Below are 14,317 nucleotides of genomic sequence, written 5' to 3'. Positions count from 1 at the left end.
CTTGGCTCAAGCAGTCCACCTGCCTTGGCCACCCAGATTGCTAGAACTACAGGTGTGAGCCACCGTGCCTGGCCAAACCATTTTAATCTGGTTTTAAGCATAAAGACTGTAGGATGCACTTTGTTTTGGTGGAAAAAGTGTGTCTGAACTTTAGGATCTAATTCTGGTCTACCACTCTTTCCTAAGTATGTATTTTTGGACAGGGCTCCACACTGACCTCTACACAGACACGTATGAACCTACTAGGTTTGGCTGCCAATAGTGTAAAACAGCACTATTCAAATTAGCCTATCCACAAACTATATATTCTTGGTCTGTGATGAGATTAGCTAGCACCAAAATTCACTGGACTGCTTCCTTGTGAAAGTCTTGTTATGAAAGAAAGAGAAAGAATGATAGCTAGATTAAAGTGGTGTCTTTAGTGACACTAGATTAAAATGGTATCTTTAGTGACATAGTTGGTTTTCCCTCCTCACACACCAGTAACACAATTGCAGGTCAGCACTGCTGCATGAGATACTCTCCAAATAGCTTTTGTGTAAAATGACCCAGGAATTACAACTTCTAGTAAAATATAAATTATGTTTTCTACTGTTTTTTTTTTTTCTCCCCTCTTTGGCCATTTATAGTTTCTATCATGATTTTCTTGAATTTTCCTGATGATTTTCTTAAAGTCTCTTCATTACATAGTTTTGCCTTTTTGCCTAATTGCAATTTCTAGGTATGGAAGAGTTAATTATGTCCTGGCTCGAAGAATAGAACTTTTAGAAGAAGTCAAACGATTGCAAAAGAGTCTAGGTGTTCCAGGAGACGCCTCCTATACCTGTGAAACTGCAGGCTATTTCTTCTTGTATCAGGTAAGATACTAGGGTTGTTAAATCATACTTTCTTAATGACCTCCACTTAGAAACTTGGATGGGTTCTTGTGATCCTTCTTAAAAGATTTTTTTGTCGAGTAGATTAAAGTAAGTGGTATTGCCAAACCTATATTTATAAACATTAAGTGCTTATATTTTCTATTTTTTCAGTTTTCTTTGCTAAATAACTTTGGTTGATGACTCATTCAGTGAAAGGCCAATGTTCCTACTTTTTAATTTTTTTCTGTTCTTTCTATTCACAAAGCTTCCAGTCTCTTTTTTTTTAATTACTGGGAAAATATAAATAAATATTCTAGCCATCCAGTGGTAACAAAGTACCATTAACTTTCATCATGCACTATAGCTAATAAAGGAAAATATTCCTCTTTCAAATTTCCAGAAATAAATTATGTCTTAGAACTAATTTCACTGTCAGACTTCAAGTAAAAAATTCTCTGTCTCTCTTTGTTTTGTTTTTTAAAGACAGAGTCTTAAAAAACCTGTCACCTTGTCACCCTGGGTAGAGTGCCATGGCATCATCATAGATCACAGCAACCTCAAATTCTTGGCCTCAGTTGATCCTCTAGCCTTAGCCACCCTAGTAGCTGGGATTATAAACTAGTAGCCCAACTAGTTCTTTCTTTCTTTTCTTTTCTTTTCTTTTCTTTTTTCTTTTCTTTTCTTTTCTTTTCTTTTCTTTTCTTTTCTTTTCTTTTCTTTCTCTTTCTTTCTCTCTCTCTCTTTCTCTCTCTTTCTCTCTCTCTCTCTCTCTCTTTCTTTCTTTGTCAAGTAGAAAGAATTTTTTGTTTTGTTTTAAAAGAGATAAGATCTTTTACTCAGGCTGGTCTTGAAATCCTGAGCTCAAGCAATCCATGGCTTTCCATAGTGCTAGAATTATTGGTGTGAGCCATTGTCCCTGGCCTAGAAATTCTTTTGACTTCAATTTAAAAGTGCACTTTAATTTTTTTTAGGGTTAATTTGGGGACTATGAAAAACAGTGAGAAGTAAAAAGCCAAAGAAAGTGAATAAAAATAATATTTAATAAATGTAGTAAGGTAGATTATTAATAATTTAAATGGATGAAGATGGCAGATAATAAAGATTGTTATAACGTTGTTCTCTTTGTTCTAATGTCAGTTATGTATTTTAGACATAAATTACCACATTGAAATTTTTAAATATATATGAATGAATGGGCTCATGCTCATTATAATTGGATACACAAACCAGCCAAATCCATTCAAAATTATTAGGTTTCATGGTTTCCTGTGAAACAGGAAGTCATGCATCTTCTTACAATGTGGTCTACTTAGATTTGGGTTGCTAAGAACTTTGGATAATGATCATGCTTTAAATGCGTATTTGACACACTTGGATCTTACAGAAAACTACTTTGAAAAGTATGAGAGATAATCTATAGGTTGTGTAGGTTTACATGATAAGTTTGGGAAGAATAAACTTAAGGATAGATGAGCAGTTTTCAACATATAAGAACCACATTTGGAAAGTTTTTCAAAAGGTCAAATACCCATGCCCTGTTTTCAGAGATTCCCATGCAGTAGGGGTGGATATAGGAATCTATATTTTTATTTGGTTCCTCAGATATTCTGCCAAGGACTATACTTTGAGAAACACTAAGATTATAACAGAAAAATATTTGAGAGCATTATAAAAATTGAACCTAAGTAAGAACTCAATTCCTCCTTAGAACTAAGTAGAGGTAGTGGCAGAGCTCACATGCACAAAGACGTATTTGAGCTGTAGCACAAAAGTTAGAAGGTGCACTTTCAAATATATACTCAACCCGAAGTTTTTTTTATAAAGGTTCTAAAGAGAGTTAGGAAAATTATAAAGGTCTGGGAGAAGGGCTGACAGGTGCCAAATTGATTAAAAAGCTGCTAAAGCTGAATTTCCATATATGGAGAGAAACTGAGATAATGAACAAAAAAGAGAGAAATTTCTTTTGTCCAGAGAGCTTTCTTTGCTTTGCTTTTTAAAACATCTTAACTGCCATGTGAGTTATGGACACTTTTTCAATTTTTCATGTACTTTTTACATTACTGGTTTTCAAGTTTTTATAGTACTTTTTATTCATGCATGTCTTAGGATCGTTTTGTTTTTAAAGTTTTCATTTTATTTTTATAGTAAAATACCATAGGCCCAAGGAAAAAATTGTGTATGTGTGTGTGTATGTGATTGATGTGTTAAAGAGGAATGGTAATATACTATATTGAATAGACATGAAAAATCTGAAATATCTGAGATTGAATCCCTTGGAATGACTTTAAAATTATTTACAGTTTCTACATTTGCTATTAAGGAACCATTTTTCTCCAATCACAAAGTTACTTTTATCAAAGAAAAATAATCTATCAGTGACTTGAATGAGGAATAGTTATGTTGGGTCAATGATTGCATTTCCTTTCCCTTTTTTTTTTGACCTAACCATCTTATTTTTACTAGATTTCTTTTTTATTATACTGTTTCAAATATAATGATTAGTTGCCAAAGTTAACCTCAAATCATTTCTCCTACAGGTAATGTCTCGTTGGGAAGAGTATATCAGCAAAGTGAAGAATAAAGGTAGCACATTGCCAGATGTTACGGAAGTCTCTACTTTCTTCCCTTTCCATGAATACTTTGCAAATGCTCCTCAGCCCATTTTTAAAGGCAGATCTTATGAAGAAGACATGGAAATTGCTGAAGGTTGTTTCAGACATATTAAGAAAATCTTCACTCAGCTTGAGGTGAGGATTCTTAAGTTCTTTGGCCTTTCTTTTAATGGTTTTTAGTGTAGTCTTTTTTTTCTTTTTAGTGAAATAAATGTTTACCTTTCAAATCTTAGATTGTCACTTTTAAGTAAGATTACTGAAAACATTTATGGTTTTAATTCAAGAAATAAGTCTGAGATATGAATTAGATCCCTCTTCTGGCTTTTCTGCTGTAAAGATGTTAGTATTTAAGAAAAGAGTGCTTCCTTCAGGAAAATCAACAGTGCTTCTTTGAATTGGAATTTGAGACTGCCATATGGGCATGCTAAGCTCCTCGTGCCTCTTGATTAGTAGGCAAAAGGTGAGGTTGCTAATGCTAGCCAGGATGATTGATAATATGTGGACCCTAGTGACCTATACCAGTTTAATCTCATCCCCGAATTCTCTAGTAATTTTTGCATTATTTTACTTACTCATCATTATTTACTGTTAATCTAAGAGAATCTCTTTTCACTGATACTCAACATCAGCAACCAATAAGTAAGTGAACTGGTTTAACCAGGCTCTCAGGATTAAGCCATTGTTAATGAATATAGGAATATAGGAAAAGATGGTAAAACCAGTTTTTTAGGTTCTTGGGATCATAGTGTTAAATAAGAGAATCATAGCTACATGATGGAATAGAGACTATGTCTGGAACCCAGGCTCCGAGGGATGTCTCCTAGTTTTTGCATGCCTAAAAGCAAACATTATTGCAAAACTACAGCATTCTTGAAAATAATCTCAGATTTCTCAGTAAGAAGGTTTAGGATTACCTTTTTACCCAAGTAAAAAGGGCAGGGGCTTTGTCTCTTTTATGTTTATGTCTTTTAGACGTGATTATATTCCTACTTCCTAGAACAGTATCTGGGTGAATAGTAGGTCCAAAATAATACATTATGACAGCAATAGAATGCTAAAACCTGTAGAGAAGTGGTGTGTTATGTTTATGATTACAAGATAGATAGTAAAAGAACAAAGGGAAAGGTTAAAAACATACATGATTCAAATAGTAGCTGCCTTGGGAAGGCATGGGGAGAGGGATATATATATATATAACAGAGTAGCTTATTTGTATCCGTAGAGTTGTAATTATTTAAGAAACAAAATAAAATGTTTAAAGTGTTTGAAATAAGTATGGATAAAGTTTAGATGTGATACAACTTTTTTTTTTTTTTTTTTGTAGAGACAGAGTCTCACTTTATGGCCCTCGGTAGAGTGCCGTGGCCTCACACAGCTCACAGCAACCTCCAACTCCTGGGCTTAAGGCGATTCTCTTTCCTCAGCCTCCCGAGTAGCTGGGACTACAGGCGCCCGCCACAATGCCCGGCTATTTTTTTTTGGTTGCAGTTTGGCCGGGGCCGGGTTTGAACCCGCCACCCTCGGCATATGGGGCCGGCGCCCTACGGACTGAGCCAATACAACTTGATACCGTATACCCTGCTCGGGCCTGTTTGCTCCCCACATTCATGTATTGTCTATCCCCAGTTGTGATCTCTGGGGGATCCTCTGCCATGGTTGATATTTAGGCTGATCCCTGCAGATGTAATTTCCCAGCTTCCCTGTCAGCTGACTTCTGGCTAAACTTAGCCAATGAGAGATTTGGCAGAAGTTGAAAGAGAGAATGCAGGGTATTTCTCCACTAGTCCTCTCCTGGACCCTGCCTTGGGTTTTATCTTTTCCATGACTTCAGTTTCTGCTGGACTGGCCCTTTGTGGTTCCTGCTTGTTTTGTGTTCCCAGCTCTAAAATACCACTCTCTCCATTTATTCTTTCTAGCCTAGGAAAAGTGACTGCCGGTGTCACTGAGTTACTTCACCATTCCCTGGTTGGCTTTTTAGCTCCTCTTTCACCAGTACAACCAGTTCCTTGCTTAAATTCCGTTTGATAGGAATACTTATCAGTTTCTGTTAAGTGTATTTGATCTTTTATTTATTTTCTTGTTTATATTGTAAATATTTTACCTTCTGTAAAACCCAGTCCAAATTATAGCTTTCATACCGACTATTATTTGAATAATAATGGAAAGAATTATGATTCTTTAGGCTTAGTTTTGATGTATGTTTATTAATTTATCAGGAATTAAGTCTGATCGACTAGATTGTATGTCCATATGCATAAACTATGTTTTCCTAAAATAATCATTGACTGCCCTCACTCCCATAGGAATTCAGAGCTTCTGAGCTTCTTCGCAGTGGACTGGACAGATCTAAATACCTTCTGGTGAAAGAAGCCAAAATTATTGCTATGACCTGTACTCATGCTGCCTTAAAACGACATGACTTGGTCAAGTTAGGTTTCAAGGTAAAGGCTTATTTCAGTTCCTTAATTCATTGTCTATTCAGCCAGTAGAGTAGACAAATTTGTTTCTTTACTTTTTTTTTTTTAAGATTACCTAGGCCATTTCCCTTGGAGATTGACTCACTTCTTATTCAAGTTCTTATTTATTATCATGTGTCTTTTAAACGTAGTTGACAGGCTAGGCATGGTGGCTTGCACCTATAATTCTAGCACTTTGGGAGGCCAAGGCAGGTGGATTGCTTGAGCTCAGGAGTTGGAGACCAGGCTGAGCAAGAGTGAGACCCCGTCTCCACTAAAACTGAAGAACTGAGGCAAGAGGATCGCTTGAGCCCAAGACTTTGAGGTTACTCTGAGCTATGACTCTACAGTACTCTACCAAAGTGAGACTGTCTCAAAAAGATAAATAAAGTGGTTGATGATATCACATGCTTATGTGATTAGTGAACTCTAAATCTAATTTTTCTAAATCTAATTACTGGCAACATGTCCATTAAGTAGCATTAGTACTGTTATAAATTTGGTTGTCTGACCAGATTCTCATATCAACAAGTATGGTGTTTTAAAATCTCCAAACAGGGCTCGGTGCCTGTGGCTCAAGCGGCTAAGGTGCCAGCCACATACACCTGAGCAGGCAGGTTCGAATCCAGCCCGAGCCTGCCAAACAACAATGACAGCTGCAACCAAAAAAATAGCTAGGCGTTGTAGGTGCCTGTGGTCCCAGCTACTTGGGAGGCGGAGGCAGGAGACTCACTTGAGCCCAGGTGTTGGAGTGTTGGAGGTCAGCTGTGATGCCACAGCAGTCTACCCAGGGTGACAGCTCGAGGCTCTGTCTCAAAAAAAAAAAAAAAAAAAAAAGCAAATAAATGAATAAAAAAATAAAATAAAGTCTCCAAACAGAATTAAAAGCTATAAAAATAACCTTTTATAATGGTTTTACACCTGTTAGTCATGTGTATTGCATGCGTTGTTCACATATTATTAGTTCATTCAGTAAATGAAAAGCCTTCCTTATGAGCCTCTGGAATACTATTATTTAGATGATAAAATGAGATATTAAAATGACCATCATATGATGCATGCAGGTATGACTTTATCATATGACACATACAGCTGTGACACATGATAGCCTGTTAGTGACTCATTTACAGTAGAATGTAATGACTCATCAGTGAGTTTGAATTTGCAAACTCTTTGTGACTTTGCTAGTGATACCTGAACTCTGATTTTAATACAGATCATTTAACTCTTCTGCAACTGGTTTATCTTGTGTTTAAAATAAGGTTGAGTATTGGTTTGATTCAAAATTAGCAGTTTCATTTGTGTTGAAAGTAACTGATAATTTTAAGATATTATGAGCTCACTGAAAGGTGCTAAATAAATTCAGGGTGATAGAATTGCTGTTATCTTGGATGAAAGTTTCCTTAGCTGCAAGGTAGGACAAATACATTAATTTATCAAAAGGTAGTGTGAACTTACCCAAGTGGTGTGAACTTACCTTTTTGCAAATTATTGTGAGAATTTTCACCTAAATATTTTGTTCTTGGCACTGACATATAGAATATACTTTGAATTGATATTAAGTCATATCATTCTAATAACAAAGGGAAATAATGTAGTTATAATTAGCATTTATTGCTTTTATGCAGCTTTTCACATGTGTTCTAAGAAAAATCACTAGTACCTTATCAAACTTTTTTTTTTTTTTTTTTTGGGCCGGGGCTAGATTTGAACCCGCCACCTCCGGCATATGGGACCAGCGCCCTACTCCTTGAGCCACAGGCACCACCCTCAAACTTATTTTTTTATTTTTTATTTTTTTTTTGAGACAGAGTCTCATTATGTCACTCTCAGTGGAGTGCTGTGATGTCACAGCTCACAGCCACCTCAAACTCTTGGGCTTAAGCAATTCTTTTGCCTCAGCCTCCCAAGTAGCTGGGACTCCAGCACCTGCCACAACACCCAGCTATTTTTTTGCTACAGTTGTTATTGTTGCTTTAGCTGGCCTGGGTCGGGTTTGAACCCTCTAGCCTTGGTGTATGTAGCCAGCGCCCTACCCACTTAGCTATGGATGCTGCCTCTAACTTTCATTGATCATTTTCTGTACTTAAATCATACTATACCCCAAAGGTTGTTTGAGTACTGATAGGGTTTTTTTTTTTTAATATTTTTGATTTTGAAGCTTTATTTTTATCAGACTTAGAGTTTTAACATAAAAAGGGCAGTCCCTACTCCCTTGACCTTCCCGTTATCCAGTCCTTCAACTCTTTAGTATTTCTACTATCCTTTTCATCTATATCGGTAAAGAATGTTAAATTTCGGTCAGGCACAGTGTGTTATGCCTGTAATCCTAGCACTCAGGGAGGCCCAGATGAATGGATTACTTGAGCTCATTAGTTGAAGACCAGCCTGAACAAGAAGGAGACTCTGTCTCTACTAAAGGAGGGGAAAAAAAAATAGAAAAATAAATCAGCTGGGTGTTGTGGTGGGCACCTGTAGTCCCAGTTACTTAGGAGGCTGAGGCAAGAGCATTTCTTGTGCCCAAGAGTTTGAGGTTGCTGTGAGCTGTGATGCCACAGCAATTTACCCAGGGAGACAGAAAAACAAAAAAAGACTGTTAAATTTCCATTTTAAACTTTGTCTTTTGACTCTGTCATCTTCAAGGACACACACACACACACACGCATGTGCACGCTTTTCCTTCTTTTTAATACTCCTAATATAGTTATAATTTTGGATTGCATCAGTATTGAGTGTTTATCTTATTATTAACATGTAAACACTTTTACATTCAAGCAGGGATATATACAATGGTTACTTTCCCTTTCATGCATATGTTTTTGTTTTTTCTGAAATTTTTAAGTGTCATTTTCATTGTTTTTGTTTGCTTAGTTTTCTGTTTTACTACCAGTTCAATCCAGAACTCTCCTTAGTACATTCAAACATATACATGGTTTTGGAGACCTCTCTCCTGGATTCTCCTGACCCATTTCAGTTCAGATTGTGTCCTTTCTAAGCCTTTGCCTTTATTGTATGCCAGATTCTCTGTATCCTGAATTTGTTTTTGTTTTCTTTACTGGTGCACATACTCTAGTATCTTTCATGTAAAAGGGTGGATAGGAGGGAATCATTTCTAGGACTTCCCATGTCCAAAGAACATCTTTAATCTACCCTCACATTTGATTAGCATGGCTAGGTATAGATTTCTAGATTGGAAATAATTTGCCTTCAGAACATATATATATATATATATATTTTTTTTTTTTTTTTTTTTTTTGAGACAGTCTCACTATGTCATCCTTGGTAGAGTGCTGTGGTGTCACAGCTCACAGCAACCTCCCACTCTTGGGCTTAAGTGGTTCTCTTGCCTTAGCCTTCCAAGTAGCTGGGACTACAGGTGCCTGCACAATTCCTGGCTATTTTTTATTTTTATTTTTATTTTTTGTAGTTGTCATTGTTTGGCAGACCCGGGCCAGGTTCAACCCTCCAGCCCTGGTGTATGTAGCCAGTGCCCTAGCCGCTGAGCTACAGGTGCCAAGCCTTTCCTTCAGAACTTTGAAAAATTGTTTACTTTTCTCTAGCTTCCAGTGTGGCTATTGAGAAGCCTAAAGACATTCTGATTTTTTATTTGTTTTATTTCACTTTTTTCTTCTCTCAGGAAGCTTTATAATCCTGTATTTGCCCTTAGAATTCTGAAGTTCCACAATGGTTATGTCTTAGGGAAGCAGAGGAGGAAGTAAGATATGTTTTGACTCTTAACTCCTGGCTCCCAGGACTGTGGGAACTGCATGGAGAAAGAGGGCTGGGCTTCTTCACATGCCTTGAATGCACAGAGTTTGATAGAATTCCTGTATTCTGTATGTGCTCATTTCTCATCCCACTCTCTTAATTCTGCCTGCTTCTTCCAAGTTCCCAGATCCTCTTCAGACAATCTGTCTTCTACTGGGAGTGAGAGAGGATGGCCTTTCAGTTGGTTTTTTGAAGTGGGGAAGTTTCACTGTCTCTTTAAACCAATCCTCTGTAAAGTCCAGAGTTATTTTAGGGAATTCCCAGGGGTAGTGGCAATCATTATTCAGTTCATTACCTATTAGCAGAAGTCTGTCACTTTTGTTTGAATTCTTATTTTTTGTTTATTTGTTTTGTTTTTTGAGACAGAATCTTACTTTGTCGCCCTGGGGTTGAGTGCCACGGCATCACCATATCTCACATCCTCAAACTCTTGGGCTCAAGCGATTCTCCTGCCTTAGCTTCCTAAGTAGCTAGGACTATTAGCACCTGCCACCATGCATGGCTGGTTTTTCTTCTCTTTCTTTTTTTTAGTAGAGACAGGGGTCTTGCTCATGGTCAGGCTTGTCTCAAATGCTTGCGCTCAAACAATCCACCTCCCCTTGGCCTCCCAGAATTCTAGGATCGCACAGGTGTGAGCCACTGTGCCCGGCCTCCAATTTCTATTTTGTAAATCCTTAACTTACTACTAACACAAAGTTAAATGCTGGTTCTGATTTACATATCTGTTTCCAAGGATTGAAAATATGATGTTGATTACCTTAAACTCATTTTAAGTTGTAGAAATTGTGGAAGGACATGCATTAGAATAACAATCAAAACAACAGTAATAATAGCCATTATTCATTGGGTGTCAGTTATATACCAAGTCCTGTGTACACTGTGTCCTTTACAATAATCTACTTTCTTTGCAGTTAGATTTTTATATGTGATATCATGTCCATTATGTAGTTGAGAAAGTATAACTCCAGAGATATGATTGCTTTAGAGTCACAGATTGCTTTAGAGTCAGTTACAGAACTAGGATTAAAACATGGCTTTCTAAGAATTGAAAGTCTTGTGCTCTTTGTCTTAAACAACCCTAACCTTATCCTAGCACATACATTTCACTAAAGAACCACACAACTGTAGTAACAGAGGCTATAGAATTTCTAAATCTCTGAAAGGTTAGGTCACAGTGAAGTAGCTCCTAGCCTGGCCTCTAGCATGGAGCAACTAGTGCCAACCTGGCATTTGGCAACTTAGTAGGGATTTGTAAGGGTTCAAAGAATCAATGATCTAGCAGTTAAATACAGTAGAACCTCTGCAAAGTGATCACCCGAGGGACTGTAACAAATTGGTCCATATACGGAGGTCTTCAACATAAGGAACAAGGCCTGTTGTACTGATACATACATGTGCATGTCACATTAATGAAAATTAGGTCAATTTAAGGAGGTGGGTCACTGTAGGGAGGTCAACTATGGAGGTTTTATTGTACTTGGAAGAACTAGATGAAGTGTTGATAATTTTGCTTTGTAATTAAAAATCTCCTTTTTTTAAAGCAAAATCTATAAATATGTTTTTATAAGTTAAATTGCACAACATTTTCAGAGTCATTTTTTGGAAAGCAGACCCTTTAACCCGTCTTTTTTTGAGCTGCTTTTGCTCTGTTTTGCATGTAGCATTTATTATCCTGAGTCTACACAGGGATTCCTTAGAAACAATAGCTCTTTGAACTCCTTCTCTTCAACTCCCACCAAAATGACTTTAATCATCGTATGAGAGAAAATTCTGCACTAAAGCTTGAGAAAAAACCCATCCACATCCCCGAACCTTCAGGTAGTTTCATGAACAGTGCTTTTAATTTCTGGTGGAATCCTGCTCAGCCTCCAATCCTGGATAAATACAGCATCTTTTGGTAAACATGAGTAGCACAGAAATTACAGGGCATATAAACAATTAGTTTGAAAGAAAAGAGGTAATTAAGCATTTAAACTAAATATGCTCCTCTTACACTCTGTGTCCCTAGAAAATAAAATAAGGGGAGAAAAATTTAAAAATAAAAAACAGAAGAACTCTAACTTGTACTTGGTGAGTTTCGTGAAGAAGATATTGCACCAACAAAACAAAAAATAGAATGTTATACTATGTAGTAATCAGAATTAGAAGTGAAAAGAAAAGATTAAAACAGGTGGAAAAGAAATCAAGGAGAGAATTGGGTAGGTAGAAGAAGCAGTAATTATCAAGGAAAGAACGAAATTTCCTTATGTTAGAGAAAGACTTGCTTTTTCATTGGGTGGTACCTAACATTACAGGGAACATTACAGGGGAATGGATACAGACATCAAACAAGTAAACATAATGATAGAGTATTATAAATTGTGGTATTCTGTAATACAAAGAAAACAGTATTGTGAGATCAGTTTTAGATTGGGAGGTCAAAGAAGGCCTGGATAAGGTGGTTTTCAGGCTGATACTTGTACTCATGAGAAAGAGTCAAGTAGACTAAAAGTGAAGTGAGAATAGCATGTGCAAAGGGCTTGTAGCAGGAAAGATTTTGCCTTCAGAGAAACTGAAAAGATCAGTATGGTTCAAACTTAGTAAGGAAGAAGGTGACAGTTAAAGTAGGAAAGAAAGTCGGGGGCCAGATTGGATATAAGCCCTTGTTAATACCTCCCAGCAGGCCATATTAAGGAACTTTCCCCACCTAAAACAATAGGAGGGTTTGAAACCGGTAAGTGACATGATCCTATGATTGGTATATCCATGGCTTAAGAGAAGTCAAGACAGGAAAGGGAGGAACTAATAAGGAGATTGCCAGCAGTACTCATAGTGATGGCTTGGACTTTTAGAAGGGTAGTGCTGATAGAAATAGAGAAAAGTAAATGGACTCAAGAGGGAGTCTATTTAAGGTTGACATGTTTTATGCTGATGGATTGAATGGCTGGAGGTAAGACAGAAGTGGACTGTTGTGATGGGTAGGATTTATAAGAAAAAAAAATTACTCCCAAGTACTACTACCTAGTGTGGAAGTACCAGTGGGAATAACTTCATGTATAATTATAAATTGATCGTTGCTGATGTAAATTGATATTGTAATCCAAGAAATGATACATGATATTTCCTTGATGTAGAGTAGTAGGTATAATTAGAGGGCTTTCCTGAGGATTAAGGACTTGAATTGGACACCCAGGGGCATAATGATAAATGAGATCAAGAACTTTTATTTGAATAATTTGTACGTTATTTTTATCTGAAATTATTTGGGGTTTGGGGGGGATGGTTGTTATGGTTGTGGTGGTAGTCTTGGCTTTTTTTTTTTTTTTTTTTTTAAAGAGACAGAGTCTCACTTTGTCACCCTGGGTAGAGTGCCGTGGTGTCACAGCGCACAGCAACCTCCAGCTCTTGGGCTGGGGTGATTCTCCTGCCTCAGCCTCCCAAGTAGCTGGGACTACAGGCGCCCGCCACAACGCCCGGCTATTTTTTCGTTGCAGTTTGGTCGGGGCTGGGTTCAAACCCGCCACCCTTGGTATATGGGGCTGGCACCCTACCCACTGAGCCACAGGCGCCGCCCAGTCTTTGGTTGCAATTTTAAGCATAGTTTGTGACAACTTTTCCTCTTTTTCTCAGTATGACAACATTTTAATGGAAGAGGCTGCTCAGATTCTGGAGATAGAAACTTTTATTCCTCTTCTTCTACAGGTAAGAAATTAACATCTGAAACAAAGAAAATAGAATTTGGGGGAATTTTTAAGAATTTGAGGGAACAGCATCAGAAAGCTGCAGTTTGGGATTGGTGATAGCCACAATTATATGGGGTTGGACAATGAAGTTCGTGAACTCATCCTTAAAAAAGTGCTACATACCTCATTGCTTGAATATTATTATGTTCACCTTTAAAGGACCCCACCTTGGGAAGTTATGCACCAATGCCAGTGCCTGGTCCACCCTTCAAAGCACTTTTTCTAAGGTGAATCTGTGAACTTCATTGTCAGCCTTTTACGATGACAGTGCTGATGGCCATTCTAGGGAAAGAGTTCCAAAATTGGTTTGAAGGATGTACTAGATCCTGGCATCAGTGCATAGTTTCCCAAGGTGACCATATTTATTAATATTATTTGTAGGAGTACTATTTAAAACTATAGTCTATAGAAATAGAGTAGTTCTGAAAAGACATAGTAATTTTATTCAAGAAAATCATATTGTTACACAGTTTGAAGGGAAGATGAGCTGTTTATTTCTTTTGTTACAAGTTTATCTAGAATTATTTTTTATGTTCTTTGAGTGCAGTGCCTTTCTTTTTGCCTAAGTTTTTGAGCTAAATGGTGATATTTAAGAAATTTCTTACTGTACAATATTCTTTACTATTGGAGCATTAGAAACAAAATGTGGAATTCCCAATTTAAGAATAGAGACTGCTTTAATATACAGATAAATTGAATGCCAAAAGTTGTTTTTAGAAACCAGACTATTGTAACTTGGAATGAATTTTATCAGGATATGTTTCAAAGAAGAAGGAGACAGACAGAGTAGGAAATTGAAGAGTAGTTTAGAACATTAAGGAAGATACAGTTTTTATTGCCTTGGTGGGTATAGAGCTAGTCCTCAGCAAGGTATTTACTTTGCATTTCTCCATTTCTCTTGG

At 37.0% G+C, this 14,317-nt stretch overlaps 1 protein-coding gene across 1 annotated transcript in view; it reads left to right on the top strand.

Annotated features, from left to right (window-relative positions):
- Nucleotides 1-14,317, top strand: part of AQR (aquarius intron-binding spliceosomal factor) — a 110,736-nt gene that overhangs the window by 80,014 nt on the left and 16,405 nt on the right. Inside the window, exons 25-28 of the mRNA XM_053593785.1 lie at nucleotides 722-857; nucleotides 3,395-3,604; nucleotides 5,773-5,910; nucleotides 13,303-13,374. Of these exons, the coding sequence (XP_053449760.1) occupies nucleotides 722-857; nucleotides 3,395-3,604; nucleotides 5,773-5,910; nucleotides 13,303-13,374 (556 nt within the window). The remainder of the gene's footprint in view (nucleotides 1-721; nucleotides 858-3,394; nucleotides 3,605-5,772; nucleotides 5,911-13,302; nucleotides 13,375-14,317) is intronic.

This window comes from Nycticebus coucang, chromosome 6, assembly GCF_027406575.1.
Source record: "Nycticebus coucang isolate mNycCou1 chromosome 6, mNycCou1.pri, whole genome shotgun sequence".
Lineage (NCBI taxonomy): Eukaryota > Metazoa > Chordata > Mammalia > Primates > Lorisidae > Nycticebus > Nycticebus coucang.
Note: the sequence above shows the minus strand (reverse complement) of the source record. Positions and strands in the feature narration are given on the sequence as shown.